This window comes from Pantherophis guttatus, chromosome 2, assembly GCF_059756535.1.
Source record: "Pantherophis guttatus breed Tessera chromosome 2, ASM5975653v1, whole genome shotgun sequence".
Classification (NCBI taxonomy): Eukaryota; Metazoa; Chordata; class Lepidosauria; order Squamata; family Colubridae; genus Pantherophis; species Pantherophis guttatus.
Genome location: NC_142064.1, coordinates 238,506,525 through 238,520,948, shown reverse-complemented (window position 1 = coordinate 238,520,948; position 14,424 = coordinate 238,506,525). Strand labels below are relative to the sequence as shown.

Below are 14,424 nucleotides of genomic sequence, written 5' to 3'. Positions count from 1 at the left end.
TCATCCTCATAATATACTCAATATTCTCTTGTGTGTCTTGCAAAATCAAAACTAAGTCATCAGCGAAAGCATGAACTTTATATTTATGTGCTTTAATTTGTAATCCTTTTACTCTGTTATTTTGTCTAACAGTTGCAGCACCAGGATAAATAATAAAGGGGATAAGGGACTCCCCTATCTTGTTCCTTTCTGGATTTCACATGGTTTTATCAAATATCCATCCACCATAATCTGTGCTTTCTGGTGTGTATACTGTAAATGGACTTCAATCCCTGTAGAAAGCCCAGTCCAAAATCCATCTTTTGACTACTTTAAACATAAAGTCTCAACTCAAATTATCAAAAGCTTTTCTTGCATCTAAGATTAGTGAAACTCTTTGTCACTACATTGTTGTAAATGTTCAATTATATCCAAGATTACTCTCACATTGTCTTTTAATTGTCTCTGAGTAGAAAACCACTCACATGGTCTTCATGTATATAATCTCATAAAACTTTTTTAAGTTTTTCAACTAAAATGGATGTAAACAATTTATAATCATTATTAAGAAGAAAAATTGGTCTGTAATTCTTCATAGAATCCAGTCCCTCCTTAGGCATCAAAGACATGTAGGCACAGTTTCTTTGTAGAATAGAGTTCATTAAGTCTTTCATCAGAAGAAGTAATTGCTCTTCAAAAGTTTTATAGAATCCACTCAATAAACTATCAGGTCCTGGCGTTTAACCTATCTTAGCCCTATTAATTGCTTCTGTTATGTCAAAGATCATTATTGGACTGTCTAAAATTGTAATTTTACCTTTTTCCAGATGGCTATTTAGATTTTTATTCATTGTGCTCTAGAATATATAAAGACATTACCTTCATAAGTAAGATAATAATTTGATAAATAATGATAAATCTATATGGAGAAATGTTTTTAGCAATATAGAAGCCAAGATGGATCTTGAGACTTGATTTGATTCAAATTGGAAATTTGAGATTAAAAATCAACATGATTTGTTTTGGGGAAAATAGAATAAGCAGTTAACAGGGAAGCTCTGGTGGCTCAGCAGACTAATTAACATCCACTTACATCTGCTGCCTGCAATTACTGCAAGTTCAAATCTCACCAGGCTCAAGGTTGACTCAGCCTTCCATCCTTTCTAAGGTAGGTAAAATGAGGACCCAGATTATGGGGGCAATAAGCTGACTTTGTATAAATATACAAAAGTATGAAGGCTATTGCTTAACGCATTGTAAGCCGCCCTGAGTCTCCGGAGAAGGGCGGCATATAAATCAAATTAAAAAAAAAAAAAAGCATCTACATTTCCTTACCTTCATATTTTGACAAATGGTATGAAAATAGCCAGTATGCCCTAACCCTGCAGAAAAGGAGCTGGGTAGCTTCAGGAGTCTCTCTATATTATTATTTCATAGTATTATATTATTATTAAATATTATTTCACATTCACCTAAATGATGAAAATTTAGACCAGTCTCTTTCATAGTCTGTGACAATGAAATTGTGTTGAATTCATATCAGAAAGAATCTGATTCCATCTTTCAAAAACCTTTTAAAAAGTCAACTCTTAGTTTTTAAAAAATCAAAATGTCAACCTTCATCTCGCACTGGATTTTTGAGCTGGGAGACTTGACAAAGCTGATGGGCAACATTAGCCTTTTTGGAAGAATGACAGAGTAGATGGTATTTGTGACCAATTTTTAATATTCTCTGAAGAATACTCTGACTGTAATTCAATATGATATAAATAATTTGCATTATGCAGCATTGGTCCATCAGCAAGCACATTATCTCAGAATTTACTCATACACTGAAAAAGACATGCTCAGTACAAAGTAAGACAACAACAACAAAAGGCTACCACAATAAGTCTGAATGTCTTTCTCTCTACAAACAGTCTTCCCCACTGAGACCAAAACAATAGAGTACTCCACTCCTCCACATGGTCAGTAAGGCAAGCTTTGCAGAAGTCACCAGCTGATTATTCATGTCCATATCAGAAAGGTGATTGTGCTCCTTTGTCCATATTTAGAAGGAAAATTTTCAAGCAATGCTTGAAACCTTGCAAAGCTACTTTATCTCCAAGTGCTTTTGAATCTCTTGGGATATGAAAGAAACTGGTTCAGCTTGATGTCTCAATTTACTTGAAGATTCATTGCCAAAGTTTCAATTCCATTTTCTTCCAATCAAATCATCTAGTTGAATCATTGCACATCATTATGTGTATGTGTGTGTACATTGGTTTACCTGAGCTAAAAGAGTAAGTTTCTGTCTTCATCAAAAAACCTCTGATCAAAATCTATGATTTAACTCCTCTGTTAATGGATAAATCCAAATCGGGTTGGTTACCGATTTGAATTCAGAGGAATGGAGCATAGCAAATGTACTTGCAAAACAAGGGACATTCCCAGGGGTGGGCTTCAAAATTTTTAGCATGGGGTTCTCTGCTCGGTTGCTGGGTGAGCGTGGCCATGGTAGGTGTGGCCTAGTAGGCCTTCTGCACCATGGGGGGGGGGCGTTTTTGTCCTCCCCAGGCTCCGGAGGCTTTCCTCTAGCCTCCGGGAGGACAAAAATGGCCTCCCCAGGCTCTGGAGACCCTCTGGAGGCTGGAAACGGGCCTGTTTCCAGTCTTTGCAAACTTCCAGTAGGTCCGTTTTTCACCCTCCCTGAGCCTCCGTGTGTGTCCTGCATTTACCTACATCTAGAATGGGCCAGGTGGGGACTCCTGGGAGGGGCTAGTGGGGTGGGAGGGGCCAGCCAGGAGTGGGATTTGGTGGTTCTCCGAACTGCAAAGAATTTTAGCTAGAGCTAGAACCCCCAGCAGCCCACCCCTGGACAGTCCCAAAAAGTCATATCGTGACTTTTGGAGGACAGCATCTTCTTATCAGCTACAGTATAGTTTCTTGACATTTCTTGAAGTTTCTTACTGAAGTCTACACCAGAATGTATCCAGTGGTGGGATTCAGCCAGTTCGGACCACTTCGGGAGAACCGGTTGTTAACTTTCTGAGCAGTTTGGCAAACTGGTTGTTGGAAGAAATCATTAGGGCAGAGAACCGGTTGTTAAATTACTTGAATCCCACCACTGAATGTATCCTACAGGTTGTCTGTTAATTTAGAAGATTGCCCTACATATAAAAATTAGTAAGACATAATTGTAGTACCTATTTGAAATCCATAGCTCAAATCCAGGAATTATGTTGATAGATATCGTATTGAAATATGGTAATCCTGCTTTGGTAATACTGTGGATATCTTTAGAATTCGTGGTCTAATCAGATGCCAGGCCCCTAAAGTAGAAGATAAGCAAAATCCCAATAAAAGAAGATGTCTCTTTGGAGCCCATGAATAGTTCTACAAAGTTAATAAGGATGCCATTGTTCAATAGCAAAGAGAAGGCCCAGTCTGTAACAGTGATAGCTGTGCTCATTTGCTATTGAGATACAATAGTAACAGAAAATCTCATTTTTATTTATGCTATAAATTATTGCAATGGACCTTTATGTAAAGGTCACACATGATACATGTTTCATCTGCTTTGACTCAATAAGAGCGCACATATCTTCAGAACTGGTCTGTTCATTCTTGCGGTTTATCTTTTAAGTAGAACATTCAGATTTTCACAACAAACTATACAATGCTATCTTAAAAGCTATTTGTGGTACCTTTTACTAAATGTTCTTAACTATATTCAGCAAAGACTAAATTCCATTTATTTCTTTTAGAATTGCAAATAACCATGGGAAATTTTTTAACGTTCCATTTATTTGTTTAATACTCTTAAATTTTGATAAAATAATATGCATATTCAAAGCAACACTGATTAGCAACCCAGACTTTTAAAATGAATTAGTTCTGAGAATTTTCTAAAAGTAATATGTTTTGTTTTTATTTCTAAAAGCTAAACACTATAAAACAAAAGAACCATCCCAACAAATTCCAAAGTTTTAGTGACCTTGAAGTAATTGTGTGCCATATTAAGGAGAATGAGTGATTATAAAATAGGTCTTCTGAAGTCATATTAATACCTAGGTAAATATTCCTGTAGAATAAATTAAGCTTTAGGATTCCCTAGACTGAGGCTGTTAAGAGGTTTAAATTGGTATTTTGAAACAAACACTATTGGAAAACAGTGAATTAATTAGACAACTATAGGATTACACCCTGAACAACTCAATCATATAATGTGGGGTCTGTTGTGCTCTTTGAGCTTAGTTGTTTTCTTGCTGATGTTTGATTACCAAACTAGGTAACATTATCAGTGTTTGGTTGTTTTGCTTACATTTTATATTCTAGTGCAGTGATGGCTAACTTTTTCGGCACCGAGTGCCGAAAGTGCGCACGCACACTCACATAAAGCAATGCATGCATGACCCCCCCACATGCCCTGCCCCCCGGGCACGCGACCCCCACGTGTGCATCCCACCCACCCCACATGCATGCATGACCCCCTGTGCGTGCACCTCACCCTCCGGGCATGCATGCGCATCTCCTGCATGTGCCCCGCCCCCACATTCACAGCAGACACCCGAAAACAAGCAGACCGGTAAGAGTAGTAGTGGGTTGCTACCAGTTTGTCCCTGTTTGGACGAAGCGGTGGCAGTGGGAAGCTCTGCCCACCCGCCCAGACGTCATCAAAAACGCTCTGCACATGCGCAGAACCTTTGTGCGCACTGATAGCGAACCGGTAGTACCGGGAATTGAAACCCACTACTGAGCGAGAGGCGTGCACATATGTGCGGTGGAGCTGAGCTGGAGTGACAGTTTCTGTGCCTGCAGAGAGGACTCTGCATGCCACCTGTGGCACATGTGCCATAGGTTTGCGATCACAGTTCTAGTGGCTTACCCTGTCAAGGTTGGTGAGAGTTGTCTTGGTGGTGGTTTGTTGATTGGGCTGTTGTTTCCTATTAGCTTGTTTTGAGCTTCATTCATAGTGTATTGTTTGCCTTTTGATTGTTGGTCTAATATTAATCTTGGTGTAAATCTCTGCTCATATGGGTGTTGATTGCTGGTGAGCAGGTGTTCTGTTTCCTTTTTGATCATCTGTTTTAAATGGCGTGTAGATGTTTATGCCTGTGTACCTGTTGATGGCTAATTTGTCTGAGTGCCAGGCTTCCAAATCCCATATATTGGTTGCATTCTCTGAAGTACATCTCAGACATCAAGATATAATGGTGGATGGTTCATTTCTGGTGGAGCTATATTGATAGGCAACAATACAGAAATGTTGGTAGTCTTTGCTCCAAACTTCAGCTTTAAAACTATCAAGGATTTTTTCAGGGAGCTAACATCTCATCTCTCATCTTTTCCAGTTACCTGTCTCTGGCAATATAGTGGACCTGTATGGGAATCAAGGTTTGCCTCCTCCAGGACTTAACATCAGCAATTCCTGTCCTGCTAACCTTCCTAATATAAAAAGGGAACTCACCGGTAAATATGAACTCTATTTTTACAACTATAATAAACAAGCCACCTAAGGAATAAATTCAATTTAACGCTAGAAATCTAAACATCCTGTTGTATTAAACACTTTCTACTATATTTATTGAAAGAAAGATGATCAGGGGCTGGGAGTGACATGGGGAGATAAACACAGGCAAAAATTTTCTGCAGAGACCAGCTTCACCACGATCAATTTAGAATTGCCAATTTCATTTGAATGCAATATAGAGCCAGACTATAAAGCCAGGATGCTAAAAATTGAATTAATAATTATTTGTTAAAATTAATTGCCTATAAAGTTTTCCATTTATAAAATTAATTGACTTTCCAATATAGACACAGACAGAGATTTCCCTGCCTTCTTCCATCAGAAACTCAAAGAAATGGGAATAAGGAAGACTAAGGAAAGGCAAGGGGCATCTGTCCTGGGAAGTAAGTGTAAAGAAAGGGGGAGAAATGTGGAGAAGGAAAGAGCAAACTAGATGGGGAAGGAAATTTAAAACAAAACAAAACAGAGAAGGGTTAAAATTCATCAGGCAAGCAGCCTTTCTCAAACAGGGCCTAATCTTCAGTCTTTAAATAGTTACTTTCCAGCTCCCCAAATGAATCTCCTGGATCTCTTTTGTTTTCGGCAGCTGTTTCTATTCTTATTTAAGACAAGATTCCCAGAATCCACAAATAATTCAGAACAATACGCTACTCAAGAACATCCAGTTCAGAAGGATTCTTAGGTCTCACATCTTTAAAGGAGCTGCAATTAATCTTGGAGTCTCCACTCTGACCAATAATATGCTTTGAGACCTTCCATAGAATATACCCTCTACCTGCCACCAACTAAGATTGAAGCCGGGATCTTTGCCAGATCCTTATAGACTCTTGCTGAGCTTCCTAAACAAGGCAGCAAACTCTTTGCCCTCTCAGAAGAGCAAGGGCAGTGTTTTCTGTTGATGCTGTCAACAGAACAGGTCCTCTCTTGCAAGCCTCCATAGTTCCTCTCTGCACTTGGCAGGGAAAAAAGCAGGCCAGCTGGGAGAGAAGGCAAGGGATATCAGGATGACCTGAGATTACCAGTGAGAATTGCAGTCTTGTGAAACACGCAATTGCTATTCCTATTTGAGCCTAAAAACTAAAAGAAGTAAAACTTCAGTGGCCAGGAAGGTTAATTTCTCTGTGATAGCTGAGGTACAAGGATTATGCGGTGTAGGCCGAAGTGAGCTTGGTAGACAAACAGCCTAATTTGGTATAAAACAGGGGTGTTAAACTGGATTTATTCGAGGGCCGGATCAGCATTGTAGTTCTCTATGCCGGGGAGGGTGGGGAGGAGGAAGAGACGGGACAGATACCTCTTGCAACACCCTCCAGCCAAAACGGGATGCAGGGGGCCGCATGAGGCCCCCCGCACGCCATGTTTGGCCTACATGGCCTCCTGCAACACCCTGCCAACCAAAAAAGCCCCGTTTTGGCTGCCAGAGGCACTGTGGGCCTGTCCTTCGCTATTTCCAGGCCAGCCCCGCCAGCCAGATTTAAACGCCCTGTGGGCAAGATCTGGCCCGCAGGCCTTGAGTTTAACACCCCTGGTGTAAAACAACTTTATATGGAACAGAACGAGTGATGGGCAAAATAGAAAGTGTAGAGCAACAAGGAAAATGAAGTTTTGCTTGATGACCGAGTGTCTTTTTCACTATTCATTTGCTTAAGGGTCATTTGTCGTATATACACTATGGTTGACGTAGGGTAGCCTGAAAATAATCGATGCTGTGTTCAAATGTGAAATGTCAAGTTCTCTGAGAAAGTTCCTTGTACCAGTCACGTTGTATGGTCCTACAACAGCATCCTTGAATCGATGGGCAAGTCATGAGTGCAGAAAATATTTTTGTTAACGTATAGTGTTTGCCTTTCTTTTCTTAAGGAAGGGACAAGAGGGGGGGGGGAAACACCCAGCAAGGATAAGGCATCGTTGTGTCTGATGCAGCTTCATTAAGGAAGATGCAGCATTTGTTCATTATTATGCCTTTATAATAAAGAGGTCTTTATTACCCATATTTGGAAATAATCTAGGAATAGCCAATACAGAAATTTCACTGCATGTTTGATCTTCATCCAATGGTTAATAAAACATATGTGTAGCTTTTTTTATTAGTAGTTAGGGGGTGGGGGAGTGTTAGCATTATTACAGTATGCCGCTTCCTTGGAGCAAACCTAATATTTTAATGGATAAAATCCAACGTTGCACAAAATGACTTTTATACTTGTGCAACAGGACTTGGCCGTCTCGTTCCCCAACCTTCTGGAGAAGATTTTGAGGGTGCAGGGTACACAGGGGTACACGAAAAAGGAGGAATCTCTTCCTTTCCTGTTCTACTGATGGAAAATATTCTGGCAGATGGAGGCTTAACTGAATGCAGCCCGTTATCCTCAGGTTAGCTGCTGCCTCAACTGAAAATGTTACTTTAATATGTTACTATGCATGAAGGATATATTAAAACATATAAAGAACGGTTGCAGGAATTGGGTATGGCTAGTCTAGAGAAAAGAAGGACTAGGGGTGACTTGGTAGCAATATTCCAGTATCTGAGGGGCTGCCACAAAGAAGATGGAGTCAACTTATTTTCCAAAGCACCTGAAACAATGGATGGAAACTAATCAAGGAGAGAAGCAACCTGGAATTAAGGAGAAACTTCCTTACAGTGACAACAGTTAACCAGTGGAACAGCTTGCCTTCAGAAGTTGTAGGTGCTTCATCACTGGAGGTCTTTAAGAAGAGACTGGACAGCTACCTGTCTGAAATTGTATAGGGTCTCCTGCTTGAGCAGGGAGTTGGACTAGAAGACCTCCAAGGTCCCTTCCAGTTCTATTTTGATTCATCATTTCTAACCTTTAAAGTGGCAGCATTACAGCTACACTAGATTCCAGTGATTAGTACACTTCAGCATGCCAGATCCATGTAAGAAAGGGGCCCCAATCAATTTACATGTTCTTTCTCGCTACTCTAAAGATACTAGCAATGGCAGCTCTGATTTTCTGTGACAATTTAACAAGCTCCACCTCTGTATTTATCTCTGCATCTCCACCTCTGTATTTAACTCTGCAAGCGTGGCTTCCTGAAATGGGAAAGATAACATTTGGAATCATCATAAAATAGGGGATTTCACAAATCACATTTATTGATGAAAACCAGTTACCAACAACATTATACTAGCATAAAGCACCAGTTGACCAAGTGTAGTTGCTGAACTAGCAGACCATTGGAGAGAAAAGCAGTCTTTGAAGTCTTTGCTACTTTTCTACAAGCTGTGATTTGTTTAGTTTATTTTTCACCGCATGGACCGAGGGTTTGAATCCTGCTTTTGCATTCAGAAATTCTATCCCTGAACGTTAAAATTGGTCCTTTAATGACAGCTAGCCATATGTAAAGAAAGAACAAAGACAATATCATGCTGGACATTCATTATCTTCAGCTATAGGCTTTCAGTTTTAAACTTGAACCTATATCTCTAATAAGTCAGATTGAATATCCATGATATTAGATCATGGAAATATACCAGAAGGTTTTGCTATGGTGCAGTATAAGTGGTATATAGGTACGTCAGTCAGAGTATATATGAAGTAGAATGCAGCAGAGAAATATCAAAGTTTATTTTGCAAGTGTTGCCTTTTAATATTATACCAATTCTGACTACTTCATTAACAAGCATATCATGTGTATTTCCCGCAGAATCAGAGGCAAGAGCTTTGGCCAAAGAAAGACAAAAGAAAGACAATCACAATTTAAGTAAGTTGCTTATTTTGTGTTCTTTTCAACAGTCAATAAACAATAGACAAAAATCAGTAGCCCGCAGTCTTTGTGATTTTAAGAATTTACTTAACCCATTCTCATAATAATGGGAGGAAAATATAATTACTTAAATATTTCTAAATGTCCAATTGAGCTTCCTGTACATATAATTAGATATTTATTTGTTATTTTGTTACTTGGTTTTAAAAACATTAATTTGATACCTTGACACTGAGCCTATTTTATAAGGAATTTAATAATTTTCTTCAGCATTTGTTTAGCTTCTATAATATAAAAATACTGTATTCTTACAAAGTTACTGCATATTTTATTCCTTTACATTTCCAAATAATTTTTGGCTGGAAACAAAAAGCTTATTTGAAAACATCAAATAAGATAATAAAATCCCTGATTGTTTTTCATCCTTAATACAAATAGTAAATGACTTGAAGTCATTTTAATCTAGCATATTAATCCAATCATATCTTTACCATTCCACTGTACCAAAGCCTTCCTGTGCTCCCAAAATTAAGAATTGATTATGAATGATATAAATTAAAAGAGTTTATGTGTTAGCTGGGAGTAGAGCTTTGTTAAATCTATATAGCTAGATGCAAATAATAAATATATTCATTGTAAAGCCATCTGGATATTATACTTAATTTGAATTTTTAAGCAGACTTCTTTAATATTGTTGGCTTCTCCATGCTTAATATAACAGAAATCTAGCTATATAGATTTAAATTATTTTAAAAGGTCATATAATTTTTTAAAATTTCAAGCACTCTTGGTTTATTTATTCTCTAAAGGCATTTGCTGTATATTTATGCCAAAATCATTTCTGAGGTGACAATTTCTAAATGAAAAAAAAAATTAAAGCAAAATTAAAGTGGTTCTAATTTGATTTTTGGAGTCTGTGGATGTGGCTTAGAGATTTTAGTCTGCCCAATTTGTGCTGTGTTGATAAATCTATTGTAGAGTATTTTTCTTTAATTGAATTTAGGGATCAGGTAATAATAAAGGTGGTTTGTTATTTTTTCAAATGTTCTCTTCCATCACTGATTCCTGATTTTATACTGCTTTCTTAAAAGTTGAAAGAAGACGACGATTCAATATTAATGATCGCATAAAAGAACTTGGTACTCTGATACCAAAGTCAAATGACCCGTAAGTATATAATAAATCACTCCAAGAAAGTACATTGCTTTCAAGAAATGATTGGATAGTTGTTCTATTTAGCAGAAATACCTCATTTTAGACTGTACATGTAACAATGGAGGAGGAGGAGGAAGAGGAGGAGGGGGCAAGGCTGCTTCACTTCTGGGAAAAATATACCTCTGAAGCATTTCCATGAAGTATTCATTAGATCCTGCCTATATTAAAACTGCCTGTTTCTCATTATGATATTGTAAATATTCAATAATGTTCAACACAGTCCTCACAGTGTCCCTTAACTGTCTTTTTGGCAGAAAGCCAGATTGATCTTCATGAATAGGTACCCGTAAAACCTTCCTTAATCTTTCTGTCAAAACTGCAGCAAAAAGTTTGTAATCATTATTTAATAGTGAGATTGGTCTGTAGTTCTTTACCTCTGTAACATCTCAACTTCCTTTGGTCATAACATAATATTAGCTTCTTTCCAAGTTTGAGGTAACTTTCCCCCTCTGTAATATATCATTCAATATAGCTTCGAAGCATTTATAATATTGGCTTGTAAGGCTGTCCGATTAGACCAGGGGTGTCAAACTCAAGGTCCGTGGGCTGCATCTAGCCTGCGGCAGTGGTGGGTTCCTCCCGGTTCGGTCCGGTTCGGCCGAGCCAGTAGCGGTGACGATATGACGTCACCGAACCAGTTCTCCCCCCCTCCCCCCCCACCCACATTATTCTTACCTTTTATTTGGTCCCACCCCCAATCTATTGCTGCCTCCTGAGTCCCAGCTGATGACTAGAGGGAAAAAAACTGTTTAAACTCTTGCCGCGGGGCTTCAAAGGGCCGTCCTACAGCTGATCAGTGTTAAAAGCAAACAATGAGTCGGGTCGTAAGTGCGAGGACTTGGTCGTAAGTGCGAGGACCTTCCAGAAATGACTTACCAGCTAGCCACGCCCACCAAGTCACATGACATCTAAGCCACACCCATAAAATAAGCCACGCCCACAGAACCGGTAGTAAAAAAAAATAGAACCTACCCCTGGCCTGCGGGGTGCTTAAATCTGGCCTGTGGGGCAGGCCTGGAAATCTCAAAGGACTGGCCCATGGTGCCTCTGCCAGCCAAAATGTTTTTGGCCAGGAGAGTGCTGCAGGAGGCCATGGAGGCCGAAAAAGAGGCTGGGTGGGGGGGCGTTTTGACCGGCAGGGTGCTGCAGGAGGCCTCTGTCCCAACTTCCCCACTTGCCGGCCCACGGAGTAGAACTATAATTCTGATCCAGCCCTCAAAGAAATCCAGTTTGACACCCCAGGATTAGACCCTGCCTATAATTGGCAGAGCAGCTGCAGCATCATGACCAAGTGTGGCATCTATACCACAAGCACACCTCTCTGCTTCAAGGCACAGTGATGCATTCCATGTGTAACCAGAAGTGTGTCCTACCAATTATTAGTGAAAGAACAATTCCACTCCCTCCTGTACTAAATTTAATATTTATTTTGTTGTAACCATTTTTGTTTTCTGGCTTACTCAGTCACATTTTTGGAGAACGTAGTTTTTGCATAACAATTGTATGGGTTGTGTGCCTCCTTACCAGCACAGTTCTTCCTTAAACTAAAAAGCCCTCAAGATATATTTAATTGTTGACCACCATATGGTTTTCTTGGCACCAGTATGGGAATGGGTTGCCATTGCCCTCATTTGGGATGTGTTTGTGAGAAATGGTTCTCGGATGGTTAAGAAGCCATCTATCCATCACCAAAACGATCAACAGGTGTAATCTCCTTCCCTTTACATTGAAAAAAATGCAATAAAAAGAATAAGAGGCCTCCTGTCCTAATTTACCTAAATACAGTTCCTGCTTTCAAAGTAGATACTTGCTGGAATTATTGTGTTCTTCCTTGAACCTCTTGCTGAATAAATTTAACTCATCTGAACTGTGAGATTTGCTTGGGGTATGAGCCACTTCTAATCGATGCTGTTACCAGGAGCCTGGTAGCTTTTTGACCTCCCAGTCTAGCTGACCGAAAGGTGCTTCTTCAAAAGGCAACTGGACTTCGTTTTTTTCTTTGAAAACTTCTCACTTGTCAACAAAGATTTTTTTTTCCAGTTCTTCAGAAGCAAAAGGTTTTCAAGAAGAAAAAAAAAAACAACCAAGAAAATCCAGTTACCTTTTGGAAAAGCATCTTTGGGACAACCATGACCTGGAACGTTAAGAATCTCCATAGACAATCTAACTGACCCTGTTTTGCTTCTGAGGCCAGCCAAGGTTAGCTAGATGCTTCTACCTGCTGTGATTAGTGTTTCTTTATAGACATAATGATCTGGATTATTTTTACAGAGACATGCGTTGGAACAAGGGAACTATTTTAAAAGCCTCTGTGGACTACATCCGTAAATTGCAAAGAGAACAGCAAAGGACGAAAGAGCTGGAGAACAGACAAAAGAAACTGGAACACGCTAATAGACATCTTTTGCTCAGAATACAGGTTTGCTTTTAATTTGATGTATATTAATTTGATGTATATTACCCTTCTCTATCAAGGCCTCTTTTGAAGCGAGGACAGAATAAAAAAGGTTAAAAACCTACATGAAAATTAATGCTATAATTGCTAGCATTTAATATAATTAGGGTTTGTTTCCAGGATGGTTCTAGAATATTAATCAATTTGGAAGCAATGATCATAAGTACATGAAAGGTGTTTTTGGATAATTCTATTTGTAACTCTGCAAAAGTTCATAAACCTTTGTGCACACAGACATAGGTAGGGTTGAACATTCTGCCATCGCTTTTGTGTGCACATGCAGTAAATGAAACATAGGAGTTTTCATTTTATCACAGATTCCAATTTCACCTGATCCATAAAACTATAATTCCCAGGTGCACCTGTGCCTAAGCACATAAAACTAGTCTTCACCCTGCAAAATTCAAGGTGCTTAATTGATACTTGGCCATAGAACTAATGATGCATATGAAAGTAGGGCCATGCCAGAAGCATGGTTCCATTCCCTCATGGTTATAGATACAGGTTGTACTTGACTTATGACCAAAATGTCTGTTGCTTTGTATCTATGTATTTTTACTGTTTGGCTGTTCACCGCCCTGAGTCCTTCGGGAGTAGGGCAGTATATAAATCAAATAAAGTAAAGTAAGTAAAGTAAAGTAAGACAATTGTTAAGTGAGTCGCACCTGGTTTTAATTCTTTTGCCATGTTTGATAAGCAAATCGGTGCAGCTGTTAAATGAATCATGTAGTCATTAAGTGAATCTGGGATTCCCCATTTGACTTTGCTTGTTGGAAACTGGCTGGGAATGTCGCAGATGGAAATCATGTGATCCTGAGACATTGCTGCCTTCTCAATACTTTGATCAAATGAACTTGATGTGAGAATCGGTCATAAGCCACTTTTTTTGTATGGTATTGCAACTTTGTGCTTAAGGAATGGTTATAAGTTGACTACCTATATATTCTTTATGTTCTAGGCCATGGGTGTCAAACTCGATCACGTCATGTGACGTATCGCAACGTGACATGACATTATTTGCCTTTGCGGAGCCGGGGTGGGTGTAGCCTGCCTGTGATGCATCTGGCCTGCGGGCCGCCAGTTTCACACCCCTGTTCTAGGCTTATTAGTCATACTTGTGGCAACAGATACTTTAAATGTTACTTAATAAGGGACTTGAGGCAAAATCCTAGTATGCTTGGATGTTTTAGTGACCCTTTATCTACAAATTAGATGAGATGTTGCTTTTCAGTGCCCTAAAAGGAATAGAAATCCCACCTACCTTCCCCCTCAATCAAATTCTAAGGCTTGAATTTGATATAAAATTCTAGATTTTTATAAGAATGTTGTTGGAAAATGTGTCAGCAAAATAGTTTATTTCAAAATTACAAAACGGATGTAATTTATTTATTAGGGAAAAGGAAGAAAGCATTTTATAATAATAGAGGGTTATTTGCTTAACTATAATAACTAGGAATGAATTTGGTTATCAAGAACTTTTTTCTTTACCACACGAGGGCAAATCTATTTTTCTATTAACATTTTAGTTATTCCAGTT

The 14,424-nt window shown here is 38.9% G+C and overlaps 1 protein-coding gene across 7 annotated transcripts in view; it reads left to right on the top strand.

The window, feature by feature from the left end:
• Positions 1-14,424, top strand: part of MITF (melanocyte inducing transcription factor) — a 188,206-nt gene that overhangs the window by 168,030 nt on the left and 5,752 nt on the right. For 4 of the 7 annotated variants that reach the window (XM_034440585.2, XM_034440584.2, XM_034440586.2 and 1 more), the window contains 5 exons: positions 5,313-5,430; positions 7,703-7,861; positions 9,158-9,214; positions 10,309-10,384; positions 12,704-12,851. In XM_034440585.2, the coding sequence (XP_034296476.1) occupies positions 5,313-5,430; positions 7,703-7,861; positions 9,158-9,214; positions 10,309-10,384; positions 12,704-12,851 (558 nt within the window). The remainder of the gene's footprint in view (positions 1-5,312; positions 5,431-7,702; positions 7,862-9,157; positions 9,215-10,308; positions 10,385-12,703; positions 12,852-14,424) is intronic. The other 3 variants (XM_087887955.1, XM_034440588.2, XM_034440590.2) reach the window with 1 other exon arrangement.